Source organism: Furipterus horrens, unplaced genomic scaffold (assembly GCF_987537825.1).
Source record: "Furipterus horrens unplaced genomic scaffold, mFurHor1.1.pri manual_scaffold_2, whole genome shotgun sequence".
NCBI classification, from domain to species: Eukaryota; Metazoa; Chordata; class Mammalia; order Chiroptera; family Furipteridae; genus Furipterus; species Furipterus horrens.
Window position 1 is genome coordinate 8,669,333 of NW_028327172.1, and position 15,392 is coordinate 8,684,724.

At 40.9% G+C, this 15,392-nt stretch overlaps 1 protein-coding gene across 1 annotated transcript; it reads right to left on the reverse strand.

Moving 5' to 3' along the window:
- Positions 1–4,579: 4,579 nt before the first annotated feature.
- On the reverse strand, positions 4,580–14,498 carry LOC150017708 (membrane-spanning 4-domains subfamily A member 7-like). The gene is made up of 5 exons (XM_090267482.1): positions 14,370–14,498; positions 12,296–12,430; positions 8,995–9,201; positions 6,283–6,384; positions 4,580–5,521 (listed from the first exon to the last, which is right to left on the reverse strand). The coding sequence occupies exons 1-5, from the start codon at positions 14,487–14,489 to the stop codon at positions 5,390–5,392; spliced, it is 696 nt and encodes a 231-aa protein (XP_090123608.1). The 5' UTR covers positions 14,490–14,498; the 3' UTR covers positions 4,580–5,389.
- Between the last annotated feature and the right edge of the window lie 894 nt (positions 14,499–15,392).

Genomic DNA, 15,392 nt, shown 5'->3' on the forward strand with positions numbered 1-15,392 from the left:
TCTGTTTAAATTATACAAATACAATTTAAACAATATAAAAATCTTTTTGGAACTTTGATTTTCATGTTAATCCTTTATATTGCTATATGTGTTATGATGTTTGCTATTAAATCATAAAGGCAAAATGATTTCAGAAAACAAAATATATGTATATACAAATCGTCGGCAGCCGTCCGTCTCGAGAGACGATGGTGTAGCTTCTTAAGAGTCTATCTGCACCGCCGAGAATGGCTGTGCAGTCCGACTCGGGAGTGACACGGTATCTGTCTCCTCCCGTGTTGAGTCGACATCTTGCGATGACGCTGGAGTGTCCTCTCCAGTGAAGCTGAAGCTACAGAGCCTGGGCAGGGTGATATGGAGGGTCTGCTGTTGCCCATGCAGCAGACCCCCCCTCTCTTCGCAGCTGAAGGGTCCAAGGGAAAGACGGAGTCAATACAGCTTGGCTTCAGGTGCGCCGCAGGAGTTGCCGGTGTTGACTACAACGTCAAACCGCCTTAGGGACTCCGGCTCCGGATTTTCTGTCGGGGTTTACTCCCTTAGCCTTTCCCCTGAAGAGGTATGCCGCAAGGCAGCGGAGGTTTTTTGGAGTCAGAGTTTTCCTTCTCTGATGTGCCCTGACTGGAAGATCAAACCAGCGACACTTAGCTCGCAGGCCGACGCTCAATCCACTGAGCCAAACCAGCCAGGGTTTATATACAAATATTATCTTGAGTATTTCCTAGTTTGTGGCAGCCACGCACAGCAGGGTTTCTGAGCCTCAGCACTACTGGCCGGTGGGGCCTGATGATTCTCTGCTGTAGGGAGTTCTGTGCATAGTAGGATGTTTGGCGGCATCTATGCCCTCTACTCATTAGATGCTAACAGCGTACCCTAACTACGGCAACCAGAATTGTCTCCAGACATGGCCAGATTCGCTCCCTAGGGTGCAAAACCATTCCAGGCTGAGAACCACTGATGTATAGAAACAATCTCAGACCGTGTCCTCTGTTATTTTTTTTTTTTTTTTAATAGAATGCCTCATTGTTTTTTACGTCCAAACCTCAGAGTAGGTGTGTATTTCTCAATACAGACTTTTTCTGCCCATGTTAATTCAGGTAAATTTTAATTTGTGTTTAAAGTGCAATGCTACATTTTAAACAAAATAGAGTGGGAGAAGTCTATATTTAAATTGTAAGCAGAACTGAGTGACCATCTGACTTGTAGTTTTGAAAGCCTGCTGTGCTGTAAAAGGGAAGTGTGCCCCCCCCTCCATGATGCTGACTAACTGCAGCCATGAATTACACGCAGACAGCATGTTGCCAACCACTGTGGTTATATGGTAAGCAAGTAATTGCAATACTGTAAGCCTTTTCTAACCCTGTTAATTTACTACTTATATGTAGATAGTTTACTTCCTTTCACTCCCATTTTAGAAAATTGGATGGGAATTTAGGTTGACGGACAGCATATAATTTTTTTTTCCTTTAAAATGATGAAAAAGAACTGTCTTCATGCAGAATCCCCGATTTTTAGGGATGAATTATGGATATTAAGCAGGAGAAGCTTATAATTCTGTATGCCTTGGTTATTTCAAAGTGCATCTCATTTTATCATTGTGTTTGTCAGTCTCTCCCTTTTCCTTCTGCTTCAGACTTTCAAGCTTCTTAAAATTAGGCTCTTTAATATTCTAATCTATGGACTCAGACCAGAGGGCAGGAAGCAGGAGAGGTGAAATGACAGAACCCTTATGTGACATCTAGAGGCAGGGTGATATTCTCTGAGTGGAAATGCCTTTCCCTCTTGCTTTCGACATGCCGAAAGCCTTTCTTCCTCGAGTTTGACAACATTTAGCACTTAGTATGCGCCAACACTACTCTAAATAAAATGAGATATTAACTCCCTTATTAAATTTATCTTTCTGCCTGTGTTACCATGTTACCCTCCCCAACACCTTGAGAAGTAGGTTTTATGATCATAACCATTTTGAAGACATAACTGAGTACCATCGTTACTGCTGGGAAGTGGTGGGGCTGAAATTTGAACTTGGCTTTTGCTCTTCCATTTTCCATGCAACAATCCAGTGTGTATCTGTTCCCTATTGCTACATAACTACCACAAATCTAATGGCTTAAAACAGTACAGATTTATTAGTGTACAGCTTTCGTGGCTCAGGAGGGAGGCGTCGCTTCGCTGGGTGCCTCTGCTCAGGACTTCAGGTGGCTGCAGCTGAGGGGTCAGCCAGGCTGTATTTTCATCTGGGGACTCGACTGAGGAAAACCCACTCTTAAGCCCATTCAGATAGTTGACGGAATCTGGGTGTATGAGTAAGGACTCTGGGTTTTGCTGGCTGGAGCTAAGAGGCTGCCGTCAGATCCTAGGGGGTGCCTTCAATGCCTCGCTGCTTCACATGATCACTTACTTCATCAGACCAGGAAGGAGATCTTGCACCCAGGTAGATAAGGTAGGAGGAAGGATTGGAGAGTTTGTGATAAAGATCTGAGTATGTGTGGCTCAGTCACTGATTTTGGGTTCTCATTCTGGAGAAGTTGCTTTTTCTTTTTAATTAAGAGTGAGAACCTGGAGTTCTAATGTGTATATTAGCAATCTGCAATGTCTGCTTGGATTTGGCTGAAGCCATTCGCTCCTCTTGCCACGAGTTCGTTAGACCTTCCTGTTAGTGGGTTTTGCCTAACGGTTTTCCCAAAGGGAATATAGTAGAGAAGCAAAGGAAGGAGTCAAGAATGACTCCCAAATTTCTGTGTTTGGAAACTGAGTGGCTGGTCGTGTCATTTGTGAAAGACAGCCAGGTTGGGGATTGCGAGTAGCAGAAGAGAGTTGCAAATGAAAGATGCATCCTTACTGCGCCTTCTGTCAGTTTGGAATATCATTCCAGGTCATTCTCAGTGTAATTCTCCAGCTACTCTGAAGAAACTTTCTGTTAACAGCAAAAAACAAACAAGTTAGAAGTAGATCCTGGATAAAACATAACTTTATTGTATTGTTTGACTTATGGAATAAAGAGGAATCTCAAAGGTTCTGCACCCTAGTTTAAAACATTCAAACATTCTCTCTCTCTCTCTCTCTCTCTCTCTCTCTCTTTCTCTCTCTCTCTCTCTCTCTCTCTCACACACACACACACACACACACACACACACACGCATGCATGCATGCACAAATAGGAGCTGAAACCTCAGCAGGGATTAGGAATTGAATGCCCTAATGTAGCGTAGAGACTACTGGGAGTAGACATACAATTGACAAACAAATGAAATACATAGTAAATCACATAGTAGTAAGTACTATGGAGAAAAAATAAGCAAAGGACAGAGAAAGAGGATTACAATTTTATACAGGTTGTGGGCAGGGGAGGGGGAGGAGTTTTACTGAGGCTCAGAGATTTGAAGAGAGACCTGAAAGAAGTGAGAAAACAAGGAATGAAAATAATTGTAAGAAAGACCTTCCAGATAGAGCGAAGCTGTGTAATAAAAAAAATTTTTTTAAAGAATATGTCCAGTGATAGTGAAAGGCCAATGTGACAGTAGAGGAAGCAAGGGGGAGAGAAGTCAGAGAGAGGATCAGAGAGGAAATAAGAGTTTAGGACTTCGAAGGACACTGAAGGACTCTGGCTTTTATTTGGAATAAAATGGAATGGGTTTGAGCAGAGAAATGACATGATCTGACATTAGAGTAAAAACTGAACCTCCTGCTGTCTGCTATGGGGGAGAAAAGGCTGAGTGGTGTAGGTGACCCGCTGGGCGCTCAATGCAATAATAGCAATGGGAAGTGATGGACCAGAGTACCTGTGGGACGGTGAGAAGTGATCAGACCCAATACGTTCTGAAGTCAGAACTAGCAAGGTTTTTGTTTTTGTTTTTAGACAATTTTATTTATTTATTTACTTTTAGAGTGAGGGGAAAGGAGAAAGAGAGGGAGAGAAACATCACTGTGTGGTTGCCTCTCACACGCCCCCGACTGGGGACCTGACGTGCAACCTAGTCATGTGTCCTGACTGGGAATCGAACCAGCCACACTTGGCTCGCAGGCCGACGCTCGATCCTCTGAGCCACAGCAGCCAGGTTAGAACTAACCGGTTTTAATGATCACTTAGATATGATGCGTGAGAGAAACAGGACAGTCAAGGATGACTTCAAGGTTGGGGGGAGATGGTGTTTTAAAGGAATTTGACGATGAAGAAGACATGAGGGATGGCTCAATAACTAGACAGGCACAACAGATCGAAAGTAACCATGAAAAATGTTTTTTATTCCATTATAACATCAACGCAAGAGAATGCATCACATGCACAGCAACCACATCCAGATCAAGGAAAAGAACGTTTCCAGGAAACCACAGGCTCTCTGGGTCCCCTTCCAATTATTGCTTGAAAAGGTGACCATGCTCCTGATTCTAACACTGTGTATTAGTTTTGCTTGTATTTAAACTTTATTTTAGGTACGTGGAATTATACAGTGTGTACTCTCTTATACATAGGCTTTGTCCCCCTGATCATTATTTTGTGGATTAATCTATGTGGCTGCAGGAATTGAGGTGTGTTCACTCCCAGTGCTGTATAGTACTTCCTCATCTGAATATACCACAATTTTTTTTTTTGGCTCTTCTACTGTTTATTTGGATAGTTTTCCTTTGGAGACTATTATGTGTGTAACTTCTATGACCATTTTTGTACATGTCATTTGGAAAACATACATGTGCATTTCTGTTGCATGTTCCCTTTTGGGACAGGACCCAAGACCTAGGCTGAGGGGTAATATTAGGAATCTCTTTATTAAGTAGTTTATGTTGTTTACGCCAATACGTGATGAAGTTGACATTATTTCTATATGTCTAATCTCTTATCTGGTCTAGAACTTAGAATGGAGAGAACATTGTAATTAATTATAATTGAGGTATTATAAGTTGACAGAAATTTAATTTATTCAGTTGACAGAAATGAAGCCATATATATTTTTAAGTTTTTTTAATATTATTTTATTGTTTTTCTATTAGAGTTGTCCCATTTTCCCCCACTGCTATTTTTAAGTAGCATTTTATTTAAAACGTTTCTGCTATTCTAATATCTAGTATTTAAGGAACACGCGTGTGAAAATAATACAGAAACAGAACCTGCACAGCCACATAACTTAGCCAATAATTCACACTAGCACGAGAGGGCACATTTTCTCTCCTTATTTATGATAGACAGTTACTTTCTGTTCAGTTTACCCAAAGAAGTTTATAAGTTTTATAGTCATTTTGGAAGACAGGCTAGTAAAATTTTCCTGACCTGGTCTTTTGGGGAATTATTTTCAAGAGCAATAAAATTACTCGCATTGACAAAATACAGAACAGTAGCTATTTTTTAAAAGTTTCTTCCAGACTCTAGAGTGGCTGAAATTTCAGGAAAATGTAGTCACACTTTGCCATGAGCACTGGCTTTCTTCTTCCTTTTTTCTCTAAGGTTGAGAATTCTCATATTCATATTCTTGAAGGAGTCTTTGACATGTTTAATATAATCTTGTGACTGAAGCAAAGAAAATGAACTCTAGGAAAGATTAAATTTGTTAATAGATTTTTTTAGCTCTGATTTTGGAAGCTTTTAAAATACATATTTATAATGCATTCCCCACTAATGTAGAATAATAGCCCTCCCCACTTTCTCATTATATATATAATTGCTTCAGTATTAGTTCAGACAAATGCCATTCTCCAATCTGCTAATTATGTTACCGTTTTCTGGTTAGATCATAATTGAATCATAATTTACTTCTTCTCTTTAAATATTTTTTTTCTACTACAGTTTTTAAATATGAGTTTTAAAAAATTGTAATGGCAGGACCTAAGAAGAAGTAAGGAAGAACACAGGAAAACATAAACAGAACAGAGGGTGTCCTATTAAATTTCCTCACACTAGCAATGGGTAGGGAGGCAGGTGGCTATTCATGATGGGAGTGAAGAGACGCAAGTTCTCAGTCTCAGCCCATTAGTCTGTATCATTCCTTCTCCGTGTGATTTTATCCAAGCCTTGATTCTTTTACAAGCAAGTGGGCCAGGTGTTTTCTAAAGTCCTCTAGCTTCATATTCAGCAATTCTTTAACTGATTTGCTACCGCATAGAAACCAACTGATCTCAGATGACCAGAGTGTCATCATGAAGGGGCCTATGAATTGAACTCTTTTCTCACTGCAAAAGTGGCCTTCCGCATGTACCCAATGACCAACAATGGACTTCTTTTTTTAGACCTGGATCATCATAGCTCAAATCTTGGGACCCAGCAGGTATCATGAGACATGTCAGAGTACTCACCCCAGGGTTGTTGGAGTAGATTTCTTTCCACCAAAAAACAGAGGCATAGGCAGCTAGCAAGAGCTCCAGCACAGTGAAGAAAAGCATCACCGCCAGCAAACCCTGCAAATCAGGACAGGGATGGTTGGCGCCATAAGCCAGCCCTTCCGCCTGACTGAGAGGAGACTGGGGGGATGAAGGCTCTATGAGTGGAGAAAATAAGGGGCAAAGAGAACCCTTTCATTCTCTCTTCTGCTTTCTCTTTTCAACCTCTTAACAGAAGAAGAGAAATAAGCAGCCACAGTTTTATCTCAGAACCTTGGTGTCCCACATTCTGAGATGAAAGTAATCCTTCATTTACCTCTAGTGGCTTTTCATTTCTTTTCTTTCTGTGGGGTTTGCTTTTTATTGTTATGATGTTTTTAGGTGTGGATTTCTTTTCCTTTATCTCACATTGGCTTCAGTGCATTTCTTCAACCTAAAATCTTGTGTCTTTTTAAAATTCTGATAAATGTCCAGTGATTTTTCTTTGCATAACTTTTCTCTTCCATGTCGTCCCTGGAGCCCGGACTAGATGTGTGTTGATCACTTCACTGTATCCTCCGTGTCTTTTAATTTCTCATTCATCTTTTCCAAATTAGTATTATGATGTGTTGTGTTCTGTATAACTTAATCAGACCTCCATTTGATTTCACTGTTCATTTTCCTTGGATATGTTGACTCTGCTATTTAACTGATATGCTAAGCTTTTCGTTTAACATCAAGTATTATAATTTTCATTTCTAATTATACCATTTTCTTCTTTTCCAAATCCACTGTCGTGTTATTTCATTTTGGTTTCAATTACTTTTGTGTGTGTCTTTAATCATTTAAAATGTGTTTTCATGATAGCCTCTTCAAATTACCATGTAACCTCTAATTCTTGAGCAACTAACTTTTCTGTTTGTTTCATTTTCTGCTATTCCCCATTTTTACCTTATGTTTTACAGTATATTTTTATTCTTAGATCATTTCATTGTGTGGGTGGTATTAGGGGAAATTGGTTGATATGTGGGGGACTCATAAGCTGGGTTTATGGAGGTCTCCCTAGATAGTAATTTTAGGTTTGACTCTGGTAGAACCTTAATAACTTCACAGATCCAGGAAGTTTTTAAGTTATTTGAGGTTCCTCCCTTTTCTATGTAATTTTGGATTGGATAGCATATCTGCACAAGAGTCGATGAGATGATTTCATCCTAGAAAACTTTACAGCAGAGTTCCTTGAAGCTCCTTGGGATGTTGGGCAGAATTTTCCTTGTCTTATTTTCATAAACATTCTGTCTCAGCTTCTAACATTTTTGCAGGGCACTTTGTGCGTGCTCCCTGCTTTCTGTGGAACCTCGAATCCTGCCGTGGGCATTAAAACTCCATGATCCCAGCCTCTAACACCTGCGAGTCTATCTTTTCTGGTCTCAGCTCTTGTTTGGTCATGACCTGGCAATAGGGTTTTTCTTAGTTTCTAGAACCTACAATGTTTTTCTTCCCTGCTTTCTTTCTTCCTTTCACCCTTCCTTCCTTCCTTCTTCTAACCTCGAGTGTATATTGTAAATATTTTTTAAGTTGTTACTTTATCCCAGGTTATCTTTGTGTTAAGAAAGAAAGAGTGGCGCGACTCCTCTGACGTTGCAGGAAGCTCTCTTTGACCCCAGTTATCTGAGAATGGGAGGCAGTTTGATGTATTGAAATTAGTTTTCATTAAATTAAGCCCCCACTTTCCCAGTGGGGAGGATGCCTCTCCCAGCCCCATTGCTTTGCCTAATATCTGACCCACACCAGGGTTATACTCTCTCCTGGGCTTCCTCATGCCAGTTTCTAACCAGATGGGTCTTTGTGCTCTTCCACGTCCTCAAGTGCCTGGGTCAAAGGGGTTGCTTTTGACAAACTCTGGATCACATGGACAGACTCATGGGAGGCTATGAGTCCAGAAACTTGGTGTACATTCTCTGAGATTCACAAGACAGTTAGATCCCAGAGAATGAGACAGAGTTCCTTCATCTCCCCAGCTCCTACTGGGAAGACTCACAAAGGAAGAAATCTTTCTCCATAAATGATCAGAGCTGATGATTTTAAAACTCTGAACCTGTATAAAGAGGATTGACTAAGTCAAGATTATCACCATCAACAGGAAGTGACTATCAAGTTTGGGCGAAAGGAGGCGAGAAAATGCTGTCCAGGGATGTTGGCACTTTTGCTAGGAGTTGAATCCATTGGTGGGTCATCTCCTACCCCCTTCTCACTCTCTGCCAGCCCTACGAGGCCAAAGTATAATAATTATATGTTTGGACTTCAGGTTCAAAATCCATGTCTAACATAATGTAGGATACAGTCATCCCAAATCAAATAAAATTCAAATAAAGAGGGATATTTCATTGATCAAAAAAAAATGCCTATTCAACTGAGGGGACAGTTTGAGAGTTAAACCTATGGAGAACGAATTTTTCTTATTTAAGAAAGGCTACAGAAGCGATGAACTCCCCACATCCCTTCTTGATTTCCTTTTTTGAATTTGCGCAATACATCCCCCAATTTTATGCAGTTTGCTGACGGGCCTCTTTCAAACCTTCTTTTTTTTTTTTCTTCTGTCTGCTTCCAGGCATTCAGACCAACGGGGCTAGGGACTGCTGAAAAGGCAAGATTATGAGCGGGAAGCACAGAGATTTCACATGGCAGGATGTTCAATCTGAAAGTACTTACTGTTAGACTGACACCGTCCACAATACAGTCCCTGGCTTCATATGTGACAGAATAGTCCTCTTCATAAAGCACTGAGGACGTATGCTGCCTTTGTGAGCCACACAGTTGAGAGGCAGCCCCCAGGACTACCAGGCCATCAGCGAGGAGGATGAGGCCTAGTCCAGCAACAATAGAACTCACCGCATTGGAGGTCAGGCTGCTCACGACCTAGAAGAGAAATTCTGCACTGGGATCTCATCACAGACGCAGCATGTGATTCTGTTTCCCTCCGTCCATTGCACTGCAACGGATCTCCCCCGGGTCTGTCTCCATTCTAACCTGCAGGCACATACCGTGTCCCATTCGTCTCTGTATCCCTCCTCACTATCTAGATGACCACCTCACAGCATGAGTAAATGTTTGTTGAATACGAGAGTCTGTGAATAATTCCTGCTTGGGGAGAGGGGTCTTGGCTCCTTGACTCTCTGCAGCCCTGAAGACAGGAGTGGTATTGCCAGTATCTCCCTTGACATCCTCAACAGACTTAGAATCATTCCAGAAGGTTTAAGGGTTTTTAGACTATGGCCGTTGGTGCTTCCTGGGAAAACCAGTCTGTGGCTTCTTCTTCCATAAAGAAGTAGCTTCAGAGGAAAGGCAGAAGCACCCTGGAGAAGTTGGAATACATTTTATAGGTGGATCAGGTCCGTGAGAACCTCATTCATCACACACAGTCCTGGTCATAGCCTACATTCTGGGGAAGGGAGCCCTCATAAGATGTCATTCCTCTGCAAAGGCAATGATGGGCGAGGATCTGTACCACAACCCCGCTCTGTACCAGCACATGCCCTTTTCTGTTTGAGCATCATTGTAGGGTACTGTGCATTGGGGAGACAGTTGCCCTATTCCCTTCTCCCTTGACCCAGGAGCTATATGGCTTCAAGTTGTGGAGTCCCTGAAGGAAGAACAGACTGAATGGGTAGCCCCTTGGCCCAGAGATGTCATGTGAGCCCACTTACTATCCTGTGTCCCACATGCGGAGCCCATATTGTGTCAGGTCATCCCAAGTACAGTCTTTCCTTTCAGTGTATTCGGGGCACTTGAGAAGCCACCTCTGAGATCTACACATTCATCTTCTACATTTCATAAATAAGAAAACTGGAGCCCAGAGAAGGAAGGAACTTTTGCAAGCACATAGATGGATCGGGGACAAAGCTGGAACAGTATAGGTTTCCTGATTCCAAGTCCAGAATTCTGACTCCATCCAATGTCATGAACTCTTCCAAACCCTGTCCATTGGTTCTGCAGTTCAGACTCTAACTTCAAGCATCAGGAACATATACCAGCCCTTCTACATCTTATGCGCTCTCATCCATGGCTAACCAGACCCTGGATCTTTCTGAGCCAGGATGTGGTTTTCCCCTAAGTCATCATTGTGGGTATGTGTCAAGGGAGAGGGAAAGGTTGCTATGGAGAAGATCAAAGGCTTCAGCTGCTTCTGCCCACTACCCCCCAATTCCTGATCTTTGTCAGGAAACTGGCTACAGTCTGGTAATTTCTTATTCCTGTAGGAGTGGAGGAGATAGCCAGAGAAGATCTAAGCCCACACACCTCTGCCTCTGTCCATGCCATTTAGGGAAATTACTCATTATTAGGTAGATTTTTTTCTAGGAAAAAAAAAAAGAATCTCTAGGATTGAATAGGTATATATCCTATTCAGGGCCAAGATAACAACTTTTAAACAGTGTGGTGATTACCAGAGGGAAAAAGGGGGGAGGGGAGGGAGGAAACGGGATGGGGGTGATAAATGGTGGTAGGCAGAGACTTGACTTGGGGTGGTGAACACACAATGCAATATACAGATGATGTATTATGGAATTGTACACCTGAAACTTACATAAATTTATTAACCAATATCACCCCAATAAATTCAGTAAAAAAGAAAAAGTTTTAAAGAATCCTTGGTATATGTAAAAATTTCCACTGTACACCTCCTTCAAGCTTGGAATATGATCCAGGAGCTCCATTTTGTAGGGGAAAGAGCACTGGTCCAGAAGGCAAAGAATTTGGGGTTTCCTCCTAGTTCTGCCAGCCGACCAGCAGGGAGAATTTAGGCTCCCTCCCTTGTTATTAGCGTCATTTCCCTAGGCACTCAAATGGAGATTGTGAACTGGAAGAATTAACTCCAAAGTTCCTTTTACACCAACCAGCTGAGATTTAATGGTTCTTATACTTACAAATGTCTTAGTTGCTTTCTTCCCAGAGATAATGGAGAGGAGTCCGGCAATGCCAAACTGCTCAGAAAAAAGAGAAATAATCAAATCATTTCTTCTGTGGAAATGTGTCAATCACTTAATCAATAAGTAATGCAAAACATTTAGAAAGATAACACCGTAGGAATGGTGTGGGTCCAAACTGATAGAGAGACCTGATTTCTGCCCTCAGGATGTTTATATTGACTTTGAAGAATCGGCAGATGCATGAAGGAATGGATTCGTGTTAGTGAAAATCATTATGAGCTGAGGGAGCCTGGAGAGGAGGTGTGCATGAAGTGAGGAGAGTGGCATAAATGACAAGATTGACTACTAGCCCGGGCCTAGTGTCTCATCTAGAAATCTCCCTACAGCAGAGGTCTAGGGATGTCTACTTGTTGCAATGGGCCACATCTGTCTAAAAGCTGTATCTGCAAAACACTTGATGTGAGATGGACACATTGGGGAACTCCCCACTTTCAATCAACTGTTTCTAATAGGAAGGGATCTTTCTTAACTATTCATATTTATTGTTAGGGTTATATTTTTTCATCACAGCATCTGACTATAAATACAACTACGTATATGGCTCTTCCTCCCTGAATTTGATTGTAAATAGTTTTTTTTTCTCACTAAACATCATTTGTAAGCTTCTTCTCATTGAATCATTATTCTTGCATTTCACTGTTAGCAAAGTTTCACCATCTAAAGTAAATTTGAAAAAAGAAATAAAATAAAAATAAAAAGGTTAAAAAATAAAGTAAATCTATAATAAACATCACTGTACATTAAAAAGATGTTACAAGGATGTTGAGAAAGAACAGTGACTTCCTGGGATAGAAAGCAGGGAGCAGCCAACAGGAGCACTAGGTGGGGCAAGGTGGGGAAACACATGAGATTCCGGCCATTGGGGTAGGTGGCCTGAGCTGGAGTGGAGGAAGGTGGGAAGACAGGGTCAGAGGTGAATAGTCTTTCACCATAAAGCCTTGGAAGTCAGTTTTTGATCCCAGTGGTGTTAATGATCCAGCTGGCGGAAGAAGGATATTCCTTTGGGGGGACCCCCCTCTACTCACACACAGAGCTCCTACAAATGGGTACCCGGACATCAGCACGTTGGAAACTGCTGGCTCCAGGTGAGAAGAGTAAGGAGAAAAAACCAAAATGGCCCCCAAACTTAAAATCAGCAGGCAACACAGGATCTGGATACTCTACAAGAGACCAGAGGGAAAATTCTAGAATACATTTTCAATAGATAAAAATGGCTTTTGAATGTACATTGTGAATTATTAAAAGTCTTAAAATGTTATAATTTGTTATATTAAAAAGGGAAAAGATTTGTTACAAAGTAAGACTCTGAAAAAGAGATATTATCAATAAGTCTCAGCGAGGGTGAAGGAAGTTAGAGTCAATGCAGAGTGAGAGGGAGTGATCTGGAAAGACTAGAGTTAGTAGCTGGAGTGTGGGATGCTGGAAGTGTTAATATTGATGGGTTTACTGCTGTTAGTATTGATAAGGTCCAGGGTAAAACTCAAGAAATGTTTGTCTAAGGAAGTATGGATAAAATACTCAGAAGAAGAGGTCAAGGAACTAAGAAGATATGATACTGGAAGAATCATAAAATGAATATTGAAATAGCCAATGCTTATGATAGAAACTTCACTGGAGGGAGTTACAGTGATGGAACAGTCAATATCATGAAGGGAAAAATGTAAATTACCCGGCAGAGTGAAAGAAGCAGGAATGCACTGAAATATGTCTTTATCTCTTCAAGATCATGAGAATGTCATTTTTTTTCCTTTTAGCTGTATGGTTCCCTGGTTATCCTAAGTGTGTAAAATAGTGCCTGGCATATTGACGGTGCTCTATTAATGGTAAGTGAATAAATAAACATGTTTACAATATCTCTTATTGATTGCTGAAGCAAATGTGTTTGTGATTCTCGACTATGTGTAGGCGAGATTGTAGGGTGCATCAGCTGAAGGAACAAGGAACAAGTCAGCATGGCATCAGTTATTTGAAAGAAGTTAATTGAGGAGTTAACATTGGTAAGTAACAGAATAGAAAACATTAATTGGTTTTAGTTTCAAGCGACATACGCATCAAATGATTTTTCTAAGGATGATCACTTTTCAAGTTTGCTAATACATCATTTAGTGTTCTGATTATTTTTAGGTTTTTAAAGTAAACAGTCTTCTAGAATTTTAATCCTCCTATAAATTCTCAATTATTCCTAATATTAAAATTACCTTTAGAAAAAAAAACTTCTTGAAGTTTATGACTGCCTACAATTGCTTGAAATAATTATTGTTTTCCAGTGTTCAGAATATAAATAACAGTTTTAAAAACATCGTCTTGGGTAGAAGACTGATTTAGGATTTTTCAAATGATAAATAAAAAGAACAGTTAAAAATTGTTTTAAGTGGGAGTGAATTACCGAGCAGGATGCCATGAGATGCTAAAGCCGTAGTAGAGATGAGAGGGAAAGGCTGACCTAGAAGTGTCCATGAGAAGCTAAGAGGACACTGCCATCACTTCAGTGCCTAGAAGTGAGGGTTGTAGTGCTAACAGTTCCTTCAGGGCTAGATTTCTCTTTGCACCATAGATGAAGAGGCCTTTGAGGAAAAACAAAAAACAAAAAACTGGGGAGTAATGAGTAGGAGTTGGGTCTGTAAAGAAGATACTCAGAACTGCGAAAGAATTCAAGTCCTGGATCTGAAGGATGCTGATGGCCTTCGTCACTGGGGTGTCTTATAGAGACTCGGGTGAACAGGGAGAAAAGTGTTCAGTGAGCTTAATCCAGATTGTCTCGTCTTAAAACATTTAAGACATGAGCTTAAAGTAAGGTGATCTAATTTAATCATATTGAGTAGAATCATACAATTAAATCAATATCTCTACTATATTAAGCACAACTTACAAGAGATTTTAGTGTATAGATTTCAGGTGGAAAGAGCCAGTGGTTTTTTGTTAGTTTGCAGAAAGGCCTGGGGAAGACACAGTCTTCCCATAAAGTCCCATGCCATGTCTCAGTTAGCCTGGAGTCAGACAGAAAAACAGACAAACACTCTCCTGGATCCATAGTAGATCTGTAGTTGGGATACATTCACAATACTTCCCAGGGTCCTCCCTATAATGAGGTGGACTTACTCCAAGAACCGTGGCTTCTTTTTGAAGATCATTCTGCGGTTTATCTTCTTTGGGGAGGATAATGATGCCCTTAGGAGTGATGGGGTCAAAGTCTTCCTTGGTCTTGGGCTCTGATAACATGATGCTGATGCTGCTGAAAGAGGCAGTGAACTCGGTTAGGACCCAAAGTTTGACTTAATGATATGAAACCCCCGGGGACCAGACTTTGCAGGAACTTAAGATTGTTCTCCATTGTCCAAAGGATGACCTGTCCTTCAAGAACAAAACTACATATGGGGAGCAGGAGAAATGTTGGAAAGCTAGCCTGCTTGACAGTCTGTCCATTGTGGACAGAAAGAATGTCCCTGGGAGAAAGCTGTAAGTAAACATTTGGAGGCCTCCCACAACTGAGAGGCAGACCCTTCACACAGAATTTGCTCGACATCTCTGAGTGGACCCACTTCACTCTCTCTCCAACAATTCCCTCCTTCCAGCTTCTCTTCCTCCTGCATCTCTGCTTCACCTGATACATTCCCACACAAACTCTCCCGGTACACCAGTACACTACCTTATGCTACACCTATACTGCCTGCTCAGTGTTCCATCGTTCTCCCATTTTCTTTCCATTAAGATATTGATTCATCCTATTCCACATCCCTTTTCTGTACCACCTGGAATGATCCCCTGCCTATATTATCTTAAAATTTCTTAATATAAACATTTATTTAACTCCTGATGGATTCCAGTCACTGGGCCATAGTAGCTCTAGTTCTTACAACAACTTTGATGTTATTAAATCCACTTTATACATGAGAAACTCAGGACTAATTAAGTTCAAGTGATTTTCATTAAATAAAATAGTCACACAAATAGGCACATTAAATAAAATAGGCACATAGAAAATGTTTCATACGTGGTAACAAATTAATTAATTTGCATAACTGAAAGTGTCTGAACCAAGTTGGTCTGGCTCTCTCTCGAGCTCATGCTATTTTTCTCATTACCATACTAATTCTCCTCATCTCCCCCTTTCTTCCTTCCTAA